Genomic DNA, 16,254 nt, shown 5'->3' on the forward strand with positions numbered 1-16,254 from the left:
CGAGGAACTGAGAAAGTAGAACGTTTTTTGAAGCGGGGGAAGACAGCGCTCGCCTGTCATAGCTCCTTTATGGCTCGGCCAGCATCGAAGCCATCCGGTTGCATCATTTGTCGGATATCGCAGCATACAAGTATACGTGCATTCCTCCAAACCGCCTCCAAGATCCACAGCGAAGCCGGTGGTGCGCAAGAAATTAGTTTAAGAAAGACTTGTATTCGTGCCGGCGGCCTTTCACAGCAGCCACAGCGAAGAGATCCTCGCACAGAGAAGGCGCCATCGGCCACTCACCGCCACCTGGAACGTGCCAAGGCAAGCGAACGCTCAGGATGCACTTGGCGATGTAGTGCACCGTAAATCACTGGGAAAATAAAGCGGAAAAATAACCGTTTTCTTTCGCTCTCGTAACAAATCGAACCAAAGGGTAGCCTTTGCCTCCACGGGATGCATTTTCACGCAGATGGCCGCGCACGTTGTTGGCGCTGATGAGGGCGATGGCGCCCTTCCTTGGTTGATGTTATCGCACCTTGGCCGCACTGACTTCAAAGTCGCCAGAACGCTGCGCAGATGTCCGCGGCGTCTTGGCCTCATTTCGGTAATGCGTTGCGGAGCACGTTCCTTCTCTGAACCAGGGACGTAGCCAAAGCTGCAGGGGAAACGGCCCCATGGAGCACCCGAGGGTCAAGAACCCCGAGGGCCACTCACGCGAAGGATTATGCGGTGACTTTTGCCCCCGTTATGATTGGTTTTTCTTATTTGGTAAGACGCTGGATTTGCTATGCTTTGCACCATTGCTTGCTCATGCTTATGTGTTGTCAAGCAGCCGGCAAGAGCTCCTTGACCAAGCTTCTTAGAGGTAAAACGCCGGGGGCCTGCATGAGTGCCCTCTTCATCCTTGGTGCGATTAGACGGAACACGCTGACATATTTTATATTGCGAACCCCGAAAGCATATCGTGGAGTCAAGAGCCTTAGTGTTTGTCTTTTCTTTTGGTAATGCACGTGGCAAAAAAATTGACAGGGTTTCGGCTAAGGGGCCAACTGCTATACTGAAACTTCGTACGCAAACGGGGCACTAATCGAGTTAGTACACGATCTCTCTCTCTCTCTCTCTCTCTCTCTCTCTCTCTCTCTCTCTCTCTCTCTCTCTCTCTCTCTCTCTCTCTCTCTCTCTCTCTCTCTCTCTCTCTCTCTCTCTCTCTCACTCACTCACAGGGTTAGCGAGGGTTGATGCTTGGGCTGGTTTGTTCATGGTACAAAGGAGGGTAACAGTGCAAAATTTGACGAGACGAAGAAGACGACGAGCACAGCGTTCTTCGCCTCGTGCCTCGTCAACTGAGCCTGCCATTGCGAGCGCACCCTGATAACGATTACGGCTACGCGCGCGCGAGGGGATAAGTTTTTGAGCTTAAAGTCCAACACCATATCTGGGATTGTGCAGAGGACCCATTCCCTACCATTAATTCTCCTGACCAGTGGGTGCATGGAGGCATTGTGGATGGAGGCGTTGGGCCGCTCGGACCCCCAGCTCCAGAAGGAGCTCGTAAGGCTGAAGTCGTCGCAGGCCTCATGGTTTCGCCCACCATGCCCTAATTCATTATGTAAACAAAAGTTCTCTCCCTCCCCCATCTCTCTCTCTCTTTTTCTCTCTCTCTCATATATATATATATATATATATATATATATATATATATATATATATATATATATATATATATATATATATATATATATATATATATATATATATAGTAAGTAGAGACAGACACACGAGAAAAACATAAAAAATAAAAGTTTACTGACGTTTCAGGAAGAGGACTTCCTTTCTTCAGAGTACAGGTATGTACGTATATATAGCGAATCAGAATGGGAAATGAGGGGCTCGTTGAATTAGGGCAGAAATAAGGGTTGGCAGTCAAGAATGCGTCGGAAAGCAAAGGGGCGAATGCGGATCCTCCCACCCGGCGGGTATTTTTTCTCCACTTTCTTTCTGTCTTCCAAAATTCATCTGTTTAATGACCTACCGCATTCTCCCCTTTGCTTTCCGAGGCATTCTTGACTGCCAACCCTTACTTCTGTCTATATATATATATATATATATATATAGTTGCGGTGACTTTTATCCGTCACCGCAACAACTGCCAGCCCTCCACAAAGCCTGGCCATGCAATCATGCTTACAGCGACCTCGAGACTGCCGAGACTAAGGCGCTTTTTTGTTTGTTTTTTGTTTGTTGTGTTTAAACCATGAGCCATTGTCAGCCTGAAAGAGGCTGTAGGGAGAGGGAGCATGAAATCGCACCTCACTGCTGGGGCTTGGTCTCGTGAGCTAAGTCGCTCCGAAAGAAAGCGGGCCGCGATTCAGACGCGTCAGGTGGACCTGTCAGATGATTCGCCGGTCGTCCTGCCTGCCGAGTCCTCGAATAACAGCCCTTTGTCTCAGGGACGACCGTGCATCCGGTTAGGAGACGCGTTGGCGGCGCCTAAGTGCTGCAATAGCCACCTAGTTCCCGCCATGGTCTCGCCGCGGCGAAAGATAAACCCCCACTGGCCGAGCGATCGGCTCACACCGGCAACGACAACGAAGGACGCCCTTCGTGCCCGCCATAACAGCGCAGGCTGGCGTCGCGCGCAATGAAAGAGGTGTCGTGCGTGCCGCGTCTGGCGAAGTACGAATGGTCATTTGTCTTTCTCTCCGAAGGGTTGTCACCGACAGCACTTCGCCAGAACTCCGGCATGCGACAACACTCAGAGCGCACTCCAGAGAGGGAAAAGAAAACAGTAAAGGAGCGCTCCAAGCCTATCGGCCACGAGCACTGCCTGTAGGGACGCCACTGAAAGCGCTCTAGCGGCACGTTTAAGAAGCAGCCGCGGGTCGCTCCGACTCGCGTCCTGTTGTCGCTGCTGCTGTCGGCCACGTTCACGGCTGCGATTTCCCGTTTGAACGCGCTGGAGAATAATATTTCTGGGGGCAGTCACAGTGTTCGCAAATTCAAGAACGGGGGCTTTACTACAATGGAAATATTTTGGGTGCGACTGCGGCGCAATTCGATCGCCACAATATGTGCACACCATGTGTCTGTGATAGACCAGCGTCGCGAAACCGGCGTGCGATGTCGCGAACTGATCGTAATTCCTCGGCCCAGAAACTTTCTGTGCCTTATAGTAGGCAGCGTTAACTCAAATGGCCATGGTACGTCAATATAACTTAAGTCCGTTTTATGTGCTTACATTATCTGCCGCGGCATTCATAGACCTCAGATACTGACTCACACCCTTGTCGTTCAGTTATCACGACAGTGTATACGCCATCGACACCACATAGGCGTCGTCGTCACATTCAGTCTTAAAACATTCTACGAAAACGGTTAATTGAATCAGGTTAAAATATATTGCGGGAGGAACACATCTTAAAGTATTTTATGTCGGGGTGGTCTGTGCAAAGGAGCGGTAGAGAAAAATCATCGTCCTTGAAAGCAGCTTCTTGGAAACATCATCGGATGGCGCACAGAGCCTGCAGAAACTAGAATTAGCGCGTTTAGTGGAGACTAAATTCTTCAAATAACGGCTTTCTCCTTTCGTGTGCTACCTACATTCTACTTTAAAAAACTGTGACCTCCGTGTGTTCAGCTTTCGTTCAAGTTGAGAAAAAAAAAGCAAAGAAAACGATCCGCTGCTGACGGTCATTGCAAAAACGTTTATTGCGTAATGTAATTCCGCATTCTGACACAGCGACAGTTAAAGGGCCATGGAGGTAAAATTACAGATTTGGTTCATTGGAAGGATTGCACGGCAGAATAACAATGGTGGAAATTTCAATACGAACTACAAACAGTTAAGCTAAGCTTGATATAACGAAAATAGACGAAAGAACGGCCCCTCATTAGCCACTTTCTCGCTTCCCGTTATGACGTCACAGGGTCTAGTTTGCATGATTGGCGGACGTCAACAAACCCGATTGTCAAATTGCCCGTGGTGCATTTGGTTCTGTTCTACCACGCCGATTTAATCCTAGCACGGAATAAACACACTCATCATCTGCTTTCGGTATGCATGACGTGTTTGTTCACGTTGTATAAAAGGTAAGTTGGAACTTCCTTAACATTAGTCGTCATTTTTTTCTTTACCCGGGAGCTTTGTATGGCTACTTTCTAAAAATGTTTGCATCCGAAGACAAAGTCGCGTCCACAAAAAAAGTTTTAATCTTGTGGAAAAGCCAACTTTCTGGTGAATTCTCTGTAGCTCTCAATCTAATGTAGGTACCTCGCAAAAAATCATGCTGAAGCAGGCCGCTAGACGCCGTGTTTAATTCACTTGTCATAATTAGTTAGCTCTGTTAGGATCGGCCAACACTGGTCTGGGAAAAATTCCTCGCGAGCTTTCTAAGAGCATGGTGTACGTGGACGAGTCGCCCAGAGGCACGAGGCGGCAAGAACCGCTGGCGCCAACGGCGGCGGCGGCAGTATCAAGTGGCAGTCTACCCTCGGCTCACCGGACGCGCTGCGGGCTGCTTCCTGCCCCCGTACCCGGACGACAAAAGGGCCTGCCGAAAGGCAACTGCGGTCTCAAGTGGCCAAGATCTTCGGTTTCCGACCGCCGGCGAGAGGACGAGTTCACTCCTTCACATGCTGGGAGACGAGTTGGAATTCCGTTCTCACGGGAAGACTTGCGCGTAGTGACCGGTACAACTTCGGCACAAGAAATGTTCGATGACGTAGACATTTCCCTTTTCCATCGACTGAGTGGCCCGTGTGCATCAGCTCCGCCTCATGTCATGGGCGGTACATCAAGTATCGTCAACTGCCCACCTGATTGGACAACTATGGTGGAGCTAAATTCCCTAGCCAGGGATCTGGGGAATACGAACTCTATTTAAACGACTGTATTTGTCTTCTGCTTGTACTTTTGTCTCGACTGTCACCATGTAAAATAAGCGTACTGTACAGTTTCCTCCGAAACCGTCATCTCGAGTGTCTAGTCCGACACCATGCCGAGCCGGGACCTGTAGGCCTGAACGAGTCAGGCAACCCAAAGGCCCCTCATCTCTAACAGCTCACAGTGAAGTTGTAAATGTTACAGAATTACCGCCTGTTGTCCATACGTGGCCATCTACTTAGGAAACGTGGTTACAAAAAACGACTGTAACTCTCGCTTTATCGAAACCACCCTGAAAGAAATTGAATGGAAATTAGCCGCTAAGACAAATCTGACATTACACCAAGTTTCATGTCTGCTGTCAATAAATGACCAGCTACGGGGGGAGCATGGTTATAGAAAACGACCGTAACTTTTGTTTAATCGAAACTCTCTGAGGAGATATTATACGATAAATTAGCCGCCCAGACGATTCTACCGTAGCGCCTTAGTCTGATTTACTTCTCATAATTGCATAGTTCACAGTGACGTTGTAAATAGTAGACTTCCCGTCTGCTGTCAATACATGGGCTTCTGCGGGACGGAAGCGGATGGCCCCATGTTTTTCTAGTCCTTCCAAGTTTCATACAGATAAGTCCGCTCAATCGCAAGTTACTTACAAACGTGTTTTGTTTCGTGCACTCCTCGGACTGCGCCCAGCTTCGCTGGTCGTCCTTCTTCAAAGAGGGGAAGGGCACTAATTTTTGCCTTTTTTACGAAAACAACGTTCTTTGGGGACGTAATGTAATTGAACGAGTTATCTAAGACTAGTTCCTGCATGGTTGCTTCTAGCGTTCCAGCTGTGCTCAGTGAAACTGGCTTGCGACTCACGCGCAGTTGGGTTCGATGGCTTGACTTGAAACGAAGGTGCATTAGCATCTCTGAGGATGCACGAGAACTAAAAAAAAAACAAAAACACGTATGAGCTTTTCTGTTTCTTCCTGACTTGCAGACACTTTCATTGTAAGTGCGAATGCACTTCTTAAGCGACCCTGAACCTGCGTCCACCGGCGATGTCCGCGCACGTGGAGATGGGCGCGCGCAGCCTGGCCGCTGACATGGCACATACCCACGTGGGGGATTGGCCAGGCATCTCCTCGTCTTCCTTGGCAACGGGGGGAGATGGGCGCGCGCTGCCTGGCCGCTGACATGGCACATACCCACGTGGTGGATTGGCCAAGAATCGGGCGTGAGAAGGGCTAATGCACCTGCTTAAAGGAGTACTGACACGAAATTTCAAAGCTGAGATCCGCTCTAGCAATCAAGTACAACGACAACACAAATAGGTGTCTGTGAATAAATGCATCTTTCTTTCTTTGTAGTTGTGTGTGTGTGTGTGTGTGTGTGTGTGTGTGTGTGTGTGTGTGTGTGTGTGTGTGTGTGTGTGTGTGTGTGTGTGTGTGTGTGTGTGTGTGTGTGTGTGTGTGTGTGTGTGTGTGTGTGTGTGTGTGTGTGTGTGTGTGTGTGTGTGTGTGTGTGTGTGTGTGTGTGTGTGTGTGTGTGTGTGTGTGTGTGTGTGTGTGTGTGTGTGTGTGTGTGTGTGTGTGTGTGTGTGTGTGTGTGTGTGTGTGTGTGTGTGTGTGTGTGTGTGTGTGTGTGTGTGTGTGTGTGTGTGTGTGTGTGTGTGTGTGTGTGTGTGTGTGTGTGTGTGTGTGTGTGTGTGTGTGTGTGTGTGTGTGTGTGTGTGTGTGTGTGTGTGTGTGTGTGTGTGTGTGTGTGTGTGTGTGTGTGTGTGTGTGTGTGTGTGTGTGTGTGTGTGTGTGTGTGTGTGTGTGTGTGTGTGTGTGTGTGTGTGTGTGTGTGTGTGTGTGTGTGTGTGTGTGTGTGTGTGTGTGTGTGTGTGTGTGTGTGTGTGTGGTGTGTGTGTGTGTGTGTGTGTGTGTGTGTGTGTGTGTGTGTGTGTGTGTGTGTGTGTGTGTGTGTGTGTGTGTGTGTGTGTGTGTGTGTGTGTGTGTGTGTGTGTGTGTGTGTGTGTGTGTGTGTGTGTGTGTGTGTGTGTGTGTGTGTGTGTGTGTGTGTGTGTGTGTGTGTGTGTGTGTGTGTGTGTGTGTGTGTGTGTGTGTGTGTGTGTGTGTGTGTGTGTGTGTGTGTGTGTGTGTGTGTGTGTGTGTGTGTGTGTGTGTGTGTGTGTGTGTGTGTGTGTGTGTGTGTGTGTGTGTGTGTGTGTGTGTGTGTGTGTGTGTGTGTGTGTGTGTGTGTGTGTGTGTGTGTGTGTGTGTGTGTGTGTGTGTGTGTGTGTGTGTGTGTGTGTGTGTGTGTGTGTGTGTGTGTGTGTGTGTGTGTGTGTGTGTGTGTGTGTGTGTGTGTGTGTGTGTGTGTGTGTGTGTGTGTGTGTGTGTGTGTGTGTGTGTGTGTGTGTGTGTGTGTGTGTGTGTGTGTGTGTGTGTGTGTGTGTGTGTGTGTGTGTGTGTGTGTGTGTGTGTGTGTGTGTGTGTGTGTGTGTGTGTGTGTGTGTGTGTGTGTGTGTGTGTGTGTGTGTGTGTGTGTGTGTGTGTGTGTGTGTGTGTGTGTGTGTGTGTGTGTGTGTGTGTGTGTGTGTGTGTGTGTGTGTGTGTGTGTGTGTGTGTGTGTGTGTGTGTGTGTGTGTGTGTGTGTGTGTGTGTGTGTGTGTGTGTGTGTGTGTGTGTGTGTGTGTGTGATCTCTCTTTCGCGAACATTACCGAACCGCGCAAATTCAACTCGTGCATTCGCACTTTCACATTCTTCCCCTCGGGGAAATGCGGGGAATTTTTTTTTTACTCTGAGGCGTGAAATTGTGCACATTTCACACTTAGCGCGCACATATTTAATGACGCGAAGCTTATAACATCTAACCATGCATATTGCGTGGCTCACATTCACAAAAAAAAAAAAAAACATTCGGAAACCTTCAACAAGGTGGAAATTTGGGCTGGTTGGTACATTTTTTGATGAGCGAAAAAACAGCGCGAAGAACGGGACAAGGAAGGACAAACGGACGAAGCGCTTCGTCCGTTTGTCCTTCCTTGTCCCGTTCTTCGCGCTGTTTTTTCGCTCATTCGGAAACCACCACGTTGCTTGCGCATACGATATGCGAAGCATGCGTCGTTCATGCAAACTCACGTCCCATACAAGAAAATGTTTTGTTACCATGCGAGATAGTTACAGCGTGACTCACGCACTACTTGAAACTTTTTATCACCCACACTGCACGACACACTATAAACTAGTCTAGCACGAAGTGCTTCGAGAAGTAGGCATCAGCCGCGGAGGTAGATGGTTGTTCAGGCAAATCGAAGCTTACAGTCTGCTGCATCCCTTCCGTTCTCACCTCGCTTTCCTGGGCGGTCGCTTGTGAAATCCCATCTCATCTCAATCGACGAATGCCTCAACATCGTGTTTTAAAACTGTTTAAGACGCCATCAGTGACGCCGCCACGACTGCTGCGTGCCGCTTCGAAACCGGTTTTGAGATACAGGCGGCTTTCATCTAAGGGGTCAACTAATCCCCACGACAGGATTTTCTACGACGTTTATGTACTAAACGAGGCCGCAGTCGTTGTGACTGGAAACCAACTTGTCGCAGTACCAGGTCTGAACGCAGCGACAGCATGACGCACGCGGGTATGACGCCGGGCTATGGTGATCTGGTACTGTCGTCGCTGACGGACGTAATAACGACTAGGACACGCGCAGAACCGCAACCCATCGTGTGCTTTTGTTGGCGTTCGAGCACCCTACCAAGTGCAAGCGCCAAACAAGTGTTGTTGGGCGCCGAGCAAAAAAGAAGCGGGGGAAGCCGCAACACCGCATGGGCACCTATCAACTCGGCAGACGTCCCTTCCACACCGCAGAAAGGCCGCAAAAGGCGCCGCAGCAGTCGCGCACTCAGGGACTCTTGGCACGTGTGTATCGCAGAAATACACGCTCGTCGGTCGCTGTGAGTATTCCTCACAGGAACATCGCTAGCCACATGTTACCTCTAGGGTAGAAGTGCCTCATTAACACGGGCAGGTTTCATCCAACGTCGTCTTGCTCCACGAGTGAACAGAGCTCACCTGCAACAACATCCAGACTTCAACAATGTCGTACACTGCCGAGCCGTAGTAGATGGACTTCTGGTTTTCTACAAAGCTGAATTTAGATCCCGGTAATAAAATTAAACGCACGCACGCATGCGTGCGCACTCACGCACACACATGCAGTCTTGGGACCGTTCTGAAAGATAACCGAACGAGAAAAAAAGTATAGTTTTGGAACCGTATTACACCGGTGGTGGACGCTTAGACTGGAAGGATTGTAATTACATGTCTAATCTGTTCAAAATAGTTGCAATTAGCTACTTACTGTCTGGGTTTGTAGCACATGTATATGTAAGGAAGTCTTAATCATGGTTTCTCATATGCCTCCAATGTTCTGCCTCAAATGCATTAGAACTCTGCTCGCATTACCAAGCACCTTTGGGACACTATTATATTTCGAATATAATGTATTACGTGTGCTCTCGGCCACAAGCTTTACGCGGAAGATGTCTGGTCACATTCTCCTCTGGCTTTCTTTTGAAATGACGCTCGAAGTTATCTTACTCGATCCGGTACGGCTATTTCGTGGCGACGACCGTTGCGATCGTTTTCTTTCGCACGCGGGAGCCCCGCTGGACCAATTGTGGGAGTGTAGAAGCTGGAAAGGTAACTCTCAGAGTGGTTGTTAGGGTTAAGGTAGCGCTCGTCCTGTGTTCCCTTTCTTTGTCTCGCGTTTTTTCGGTGTTGCGCTTTTTGAAGGTTTCAAAATGCAATTTCACCAACTAGCCGAACTCGCCATTCTGCTCGAGCAGAAGTTTTTGGAGTGTTGCATGCGCAGTTGAAAACGTACGCTCAAGACGCCTGTACGTCCCACGCGCAGGGAGCTAACCCTTGCCTCTTCTTGTTTCATGCAGGATTTTGGGCTGCGCTGGTGGTGTCTGCCTTGTTTATCTGCCCTTCATCGGCCCGGGTCGATGGAGGTAAGTCCGAGCGCCTTTAGGGCACTGTGTGCTGGCGCCCCGCTTTTCTCGGGTGCTGTTCATGCGCATTCTGGAAGTTACATCTCCCGATACATCGTGTCTAAATACTGGGGAAGTTTGTTGTGTTGAATTTAATTGTGTCCTCTCCTGAAGACATTGTGATGGAAAGCCGGAGCCCACCATCGAAGTGGACATGATATGCCTTGCTGCGAAAGTGGGCCAAGTCGTAAAGGAGTAAGCAGTGCTCCATTCGAGGATAACGTTAGGTAGTCGGTGGACTGTAAAGTTTCGGTAATTAATTTGGGCCGACCAGCAGTTCGCTCTGCTTCTAGTGTCTCGGCTTTGTTGGCTTTGTTTTTCCCGAGAGCGATTTGCGTTGACGTTGACTGGCAGGACAAACTTTTTACCTCTGCGCAACAGTAAAACGATCACGCTATCCATATGACCGAGTTTATGATTTATATTTCACTCGTTCGCCACCTGGCACCACGCGTTGTTTTGCGTGGTGAAAGTGAGTGGTAGAGCTGGAGCGGGGCAGCGTCGCTAGGTTATTCTTGGTTAAGCACGTAAGCACAGTTCCCTCACCGGGACAGGGAACTACCATACGAGGCTGGGACTGCGTTCCGCGGGTGTTCCCCGTGTTTTCGCGCGAACCCTTCGCAAGTGGCACACCCATCTCCCTCTCGCTAAAGGTAAATATATCAACTAGATGGGGTCTACAGAGAGGTTCTGTCTTCTTTTTTCTGACAATTTCCCGTCCACTGGAACCCTGCCTGACAGCTGATGCGCTAAAAATACGTATACTTGCGCTCGGATCACGCAAAAACATTACGATTGCACGTAAGTACCCCTTATGGTGTAGTGAATGTGAAAGCATTAATGGCCAATCGCCACACGTGTCCTCCCGTTACCTTCGGCATCCTTTTCCCTTTGCGTCTTTTACCTTTTGTCTCCGTTACTACGACTGAGAGCGCCAATCTCACTCGCTAGGCCTAGGCCTATCGTTGTGTAGTCCTAAAACTGTATTATCCGCATACAACGTGCTAGGCGAAGTCAAACTCATTGTGCTCCATGCTACGGGTACGGGTTGACGACGTTAACCTTCCTCTGCTGCGCACCAACCTTTACGCAAGCGAGTGATAAACGGGAAAATACGAAAGGCTTCACCGAGTGAAAGATCTTCTACATTCGGGAAATCAGCCGCGAGCTATATAGGGTAATCGTACTTTCACATGTACTAAAGGTTTATCTAGACCCAGATTGTAACCCAGGTATTTTTTGAGGGGGGCGAGTATTGTGCCCACTAAGACACGGCATGGGGGGAAGGGGGGGGGAGGAGGGTAAACCATTTACGAGCGTTGGGAGCCTGCCCCCCCCCCCCCCCCATGCCATGTCTTAGTGGGCACAATACTCGCCCCCCTCAAAAAATACCTGGGTTACAAATTCTGGGCCTACATAAACCTTTAGTACATTTTTGCCTAGTGTTCAAGGCGAAAGCCTTAAATCGCCCCTTATACGAAAATCCGGCGTCCGCCTACTGAGCGAAAGAACGCTGTTGGGCTGCCGCTCTCCTCAGTAACACCTATGGTTAAACCGGTTTAATCCGGGTTTGGTTGGCTTCGGAGATAAAACGGCCACAGTAGACACAGCGTTAGATGTGCCACTTGCGAAGTGCTCGCGCTCCCGCGACACCGCCCCGGCAAGCTCAGTGTGGAGCATGTGTAGCATGAGTCGAAAGCATTTCACCCGCGGGACTACGTATAAGTCTTGTGGGACTATAGGTTTGTGGAATGCGCGATGTGTGTTGTGTATTTCATCCCGTTGGACTGCCGCAAGATGTACTACGTGGGACAAACGGGGAGATGTATTAATGATCGGCTACGCGAGCATGCTGACAATGTGCAAAACGCCACGTCAGGCCATTTGCCCATTCACTGTCGCGACTGCACTCCCCTGTTTGAAAAGTGCTACGTCATAGCGAAGAACAGAGCTGGACAACCCGAGAGTTAATAGAGGCAGAGGAAATCGCACGTGCTGGGGACTGTTGTGTGAGCACTCCCTCCTTGTCCCCCACGTATAATGAACTGTCTTTTCTAGTGCACGCTGACGTTTAATCATGTGTGTGCGTGCGTGCGCGTGTGCGTGCGTGTATGTGCGTGCGTACTGCGAGTAGGGACGGTATAAAAAGTGTGGTATCTTCTTAATAAAGTTTCTTGAAAGTTGCGTTTTGTGTCGCGTCGTCTCCCCTCAGTCCATCTTTTTTGCTTAGGTGAAGTATAGCATGGAATGCCAGTACGCCCAAACCTGCACCCTGTTCAGCATATTTTTTTCTAGGCGAAATATTCACTAGTATTTCAGTTCATGATTCACTAGTTGTTGAGGTTCGTAACTGTTTCCCATTGGTGCAACTTTACTAAATGAAACGTTCCATTATATTTCCGAAGAACTTATTCGGAGTGCGATTTTAGCGGCACGATGAAACAAAAAAAATTGTCAGCTCAACGTTGTCTTTCCCGGCGAATGTTTCAGTAACGTCATATTCCTGCCTCTTTTCATTCTCTGCATTCGCTTTCTGGGCTCCAGAGCCTCGTCCTCAAGGTAAGCGATGGCTGAGCAGACCCACGGGAGTCTCGTACAGGGTTTGGATACAAACAATGTGGTTTCTGTCAGTCGGCGAACAAATACGGATGCAAGTTGGATTACTGTGACCCACGATGATGCTTATCATTTGGTAACTTAATCGCATACTTATTTGGGTAGCGATTTTTGAGAGCGAGATTGACTGCTCCTTACCGCTGTGGTGCTGCTTTGTCGTACCACGGTGACAAATAACCGGCATGTCCGGAGGCATGGCGAAATCTTTTTTGATCCCTCGATCGGGGCTCGGCGAGGGAAACCATATAAACGTTCCCTTGCCTTGCTGCAGCCATTTTTAACAGCGAAGCTGTGTAAGCTTGAGCTCTGCCCGTGCGGATCGTTAACAGAAAACGATCATCGCCGGCGAAGCGGAGAGGGGGAAAACGCTAGGCCAAGAAACGTGAGGGACAGTGGCGAGGAGGAAGGAGCCGGCGTTGGGAGTGCGCGCCTCAAAAAAAAAAAAAAAAAGTGGTTAGGAGGGCCCCAGGAATCGAACCTTGGGCCTTTACGCTGTGAAGCTGAAACCGGCAGCCGAACCACTGGCCACCCGAAAGGCCCGAGGGGTGCAGGGTAAGCAGCGGTGGAGAACAATGGCATGTGCTTGCCAACTGGAAAGAAAAAACAAATGTTGTGTTGGCACGCAGCGCGCAACGCGACAAGGAAAAAGGCCAGATTTGAATTTGCGCAAGTATTACAGCCAATGGGTGTAATTTTGAAACGAAAAAAAAAAAAAAGAACAACCTAACAACGAATTTAGGTGCCCATAGCGTGCAAAAACCATTTCATCTCGCCTTCCTGCAGGCCGTTTCATTACAAGACGGGAAGGCAAATGCACACATGTGTTTGGGAGGTTGGAAATAAATAATAAAACAACGAAAAAACACGATAACCACCAAATTAAGCGCAACAGAAAACAATTAAAAGACCGCCGCCGCATGAAACAAAAGAGAAAAACCGGGGGGGGGGGGGGGGGGGGGGGGACGTTCCCGGTGGTCGGAATCGAACGTAGCTCCCTCGCGTTATGAAACCGGCGTCTATTTGATTGCGCTATCATCGCATTCGTGACGCTCAGCATTTCCTTCGGGTTCGTAGCGCGGGCGTTGGCTTTGGACTTTGGCTCAGTTGAAGGGGACTTTGGCTTCGAACTTGGGCAGTTTGGATTTGAGACTTTAGGGGGTTGGAGGGTGGACTTTGATTCAACTTAGTTTGCGTTGACAAAGCCACGCTTTTTAACCATCTTTCTCTTAAGAAAGGGGCAGAACTAAGAAAAGCCAAGTTATAGCTATTGATTGAAGACCTCCAGCCCCGCTGTTTCCTCAGTCTTCGCATCTCAATTGCGAAGGTGGCCGGTTTATTATTGTTATTATTATTTTTTTTTCATAAGCGGAGGCTCGTGGGCTCTAGTTATGCAATGTCTTTGTTTGTTCCCACTCATGTTCAGAAGGACAATTGGGACGTGTGTCGTTGACGCGGGTAACGCGAGACCTTTGTCCGAGTTGTGCTAGGATGAGATGCAATGCCGGAGATGCATTATTTTGGCCGCTTTAGTCCCCAGGTCACGCTGATGGCCGAGGGAGCATTGTTTATTGCACGCCTGTTGCCCGTTTATGCGCATGCGATGGGAGCAGCTGTCCTCTGGCAGGCCAGTGGCAAGCGTGGGTGACGTGGTCCTGTGCCGTGCAGAGCTGTGCGAATGGATGAACGGGCGCAAGTACTACCTCGGCCTGAGAGACCTGGGCAGCGTGACTGTGTCCAACGTGACCGCGGACGGCGCCAACCCGAGCGGCAGCGCCAGTCGCAGTCAGGCGCGGATCCCGCAGCGCTGTACCGTCGATATCACCTCGTGTCCCAGCTGCCACATCCTGGTGACCGTGCGCTACATCAACATCCCCTCGTGCTCCAGCGACGGATCGTGCCAGTGAGTCGTCCCGCACCGCCTGGCCGGTCGGGGCTTCCGGGCTGCGCCATGCATGTGGTCACTCTGAAATTGTGTTCAAGCCGATTATCAGCCCTATGACCGTAGAAGTTACATATGAGCCAAGGCTGTTGTTTGTCTATAGTTCTTTCAATTGTTGCTTTAGTAATGTCGCTGGAATGCAATGCTGTTTCGCGTAACTCGAACCAAGAAATTTTAATTTTAAATTTCGCATATTCTATCAATGAAGTGACGAATAATCATTAAACGTGGCGTGTACCACCGATTCTCACTACATTTCTACAATATGAGTGATTACGGAGTTGGTGAAAATAAAATTGTGAAGCTTAAAACGAGTAGATCTATACCCCAAACTGTCAATTACGAAGGTGTAGATAGTCTCAGTATGCCGAATAGCCAACTTCCTACGAGAATTCCCAAGCCGGGGGGAAATTGGTGGCGTTCGAATGAAACGCATAATGTACGCCAAGCGACCAAATGGCGAAGGCCCGCGGCAGTTGATAACAGCGACCCCTGCGCGCTCGCGATGCAGCATAGCGGTGTCCAGTGCAAGATGCTGATCCGCGCTTCGCTTGAAAGATGGCCTCCACCAGCCGGTAGTTGAAGCTTGGCGCGCTTTCTGTGAAGTGTTGAAAAATCTTCTACAGTCATTAAATTTTCACGAAAAATGGGGGAGGCGGTATTTCGTTCGACGTCTTAAGATTATATAATTTTTTTTTTCGGATTGAGCCGTTCTTACTAAAGTTAATGATTTTACCCGAGTAATTTCGCAACTAACCGAAATGCAAGGCTATGGTAAGTTGGAATAGGTGTAAGAATAGGTGTCTGAACGAGGCTGCTGCACTGGCGACTTGAGGTTTACGGCTCTCGCGACAGATGGCGCGAGTCATTGGGGGTAAACCACGGCGTGACCCCGCCTTCCCAACTTCCCAAGGGGCACACAAGTTTCACCTTCAAGACTCCAACGGATCCCAAGATGTCTACGACTCCAAACTACGACTACGACTACCTTCATTTTACCACTCTCGCAATTTCCTGCTCTCTCTCTGTCAATGTTCGGTGAATGTTATTCTATATATAGCGAATCAGAATATGAAATGAGGGGCTCGTAGAAATAACACAGAAATAAGGGTTGGCAGTCAAGAAAACCTCGGAAAGCAAAGGGGAGGTTGTGGTAGGTCATTGAAACAGATACAGAATTTGGAAAGAAAAAAAGAAAGCGGAGAAAAAATGCCCACCTGGCGGACATTTTTTCTCCGCTTTCTTTCTTTCTTTCCAAATTCTGTATCTGTTTCAATGACCTACCACAACCTCCCCTTTGCTTTCCGAGGTTTACTTGACTGCCAACCCTTATTTCTGTCTATCATATTATATATATATATATATATATATATATATATATATTTATATATATATATATATATATATATATATATATATATATATATATATAAATAATATGATAGACAGAAATAAGGGTTGGCAGTCATGACTGCCTTCTTTATTTTATTCTTCTTGAAACAGATAAATATTTTGAAAGAAAGAAAGAGAAAAAATGCCCGCCGGGTGGGATCCTAACACGCGACCTCCAGATTAGGTGTTTGGTGCGATGACCACTACGCTACCGGCGGGCTGTTCTCCCCGAGAACAGCCTCCCCGGGTGAAGGTCCCTTTCACCCCGAGTAGTCGGAGTGGCGCTGGCTACCACCCCCAAGCACAGAAAATAATTACCTTGAGATAAATACTCAAGAAAGTGCAGGGGAGAACAGCCCCGCCGGTTGCGTAGCTAATTTTCATGCCAAGTGTATTTGAT

At 48.9% G+C, this 16,254-nt stretch overlaps 1 protein-coding gene across 1 annotated transcript in view; it reads left to right on the forward strand.

Annotated features, from left to right (window-relative positions):
- The window catches only part of Culd (CUB and LDLa domain), a 201,698-nt gene that overhangs the window by 130,235 nt on the left and 55,209 nt on the right, over positions 1–16,254 (forward strand). The window contains exons 3-4 of the mRNA XM_077683855.1: positions 9,803–9,868; positions 14,189–14,423. Of these exons, the coding sequence (XP_077539981.1) occupies positions 9,803–9,868; positions 14,189–14,423 (301 nt within the window). The remainder of the gene's footprint in view (positions 1–9,802; positions 9,869–14,188; positions 14,424–16,254) is intronic.

This window comes from Haemaphysalis longicornis, unplaced genomic scaffold, assembly GCF_048455015.1.
Source record: "Haemaphysalis longicornis isolate Haplotype H1 unplaced genomic scaffold, Haemaphysalis longicornis Haplotype H1 scaffold_1, whole genome shotgun sequence".
Classification (NCBI taxonomy): Eukaryota; Metazoa; Arthropoda; class Arachnida; order Ixodida; family Ixodidae; genus Haemaphysalis; species Haemaphysalis longicornis.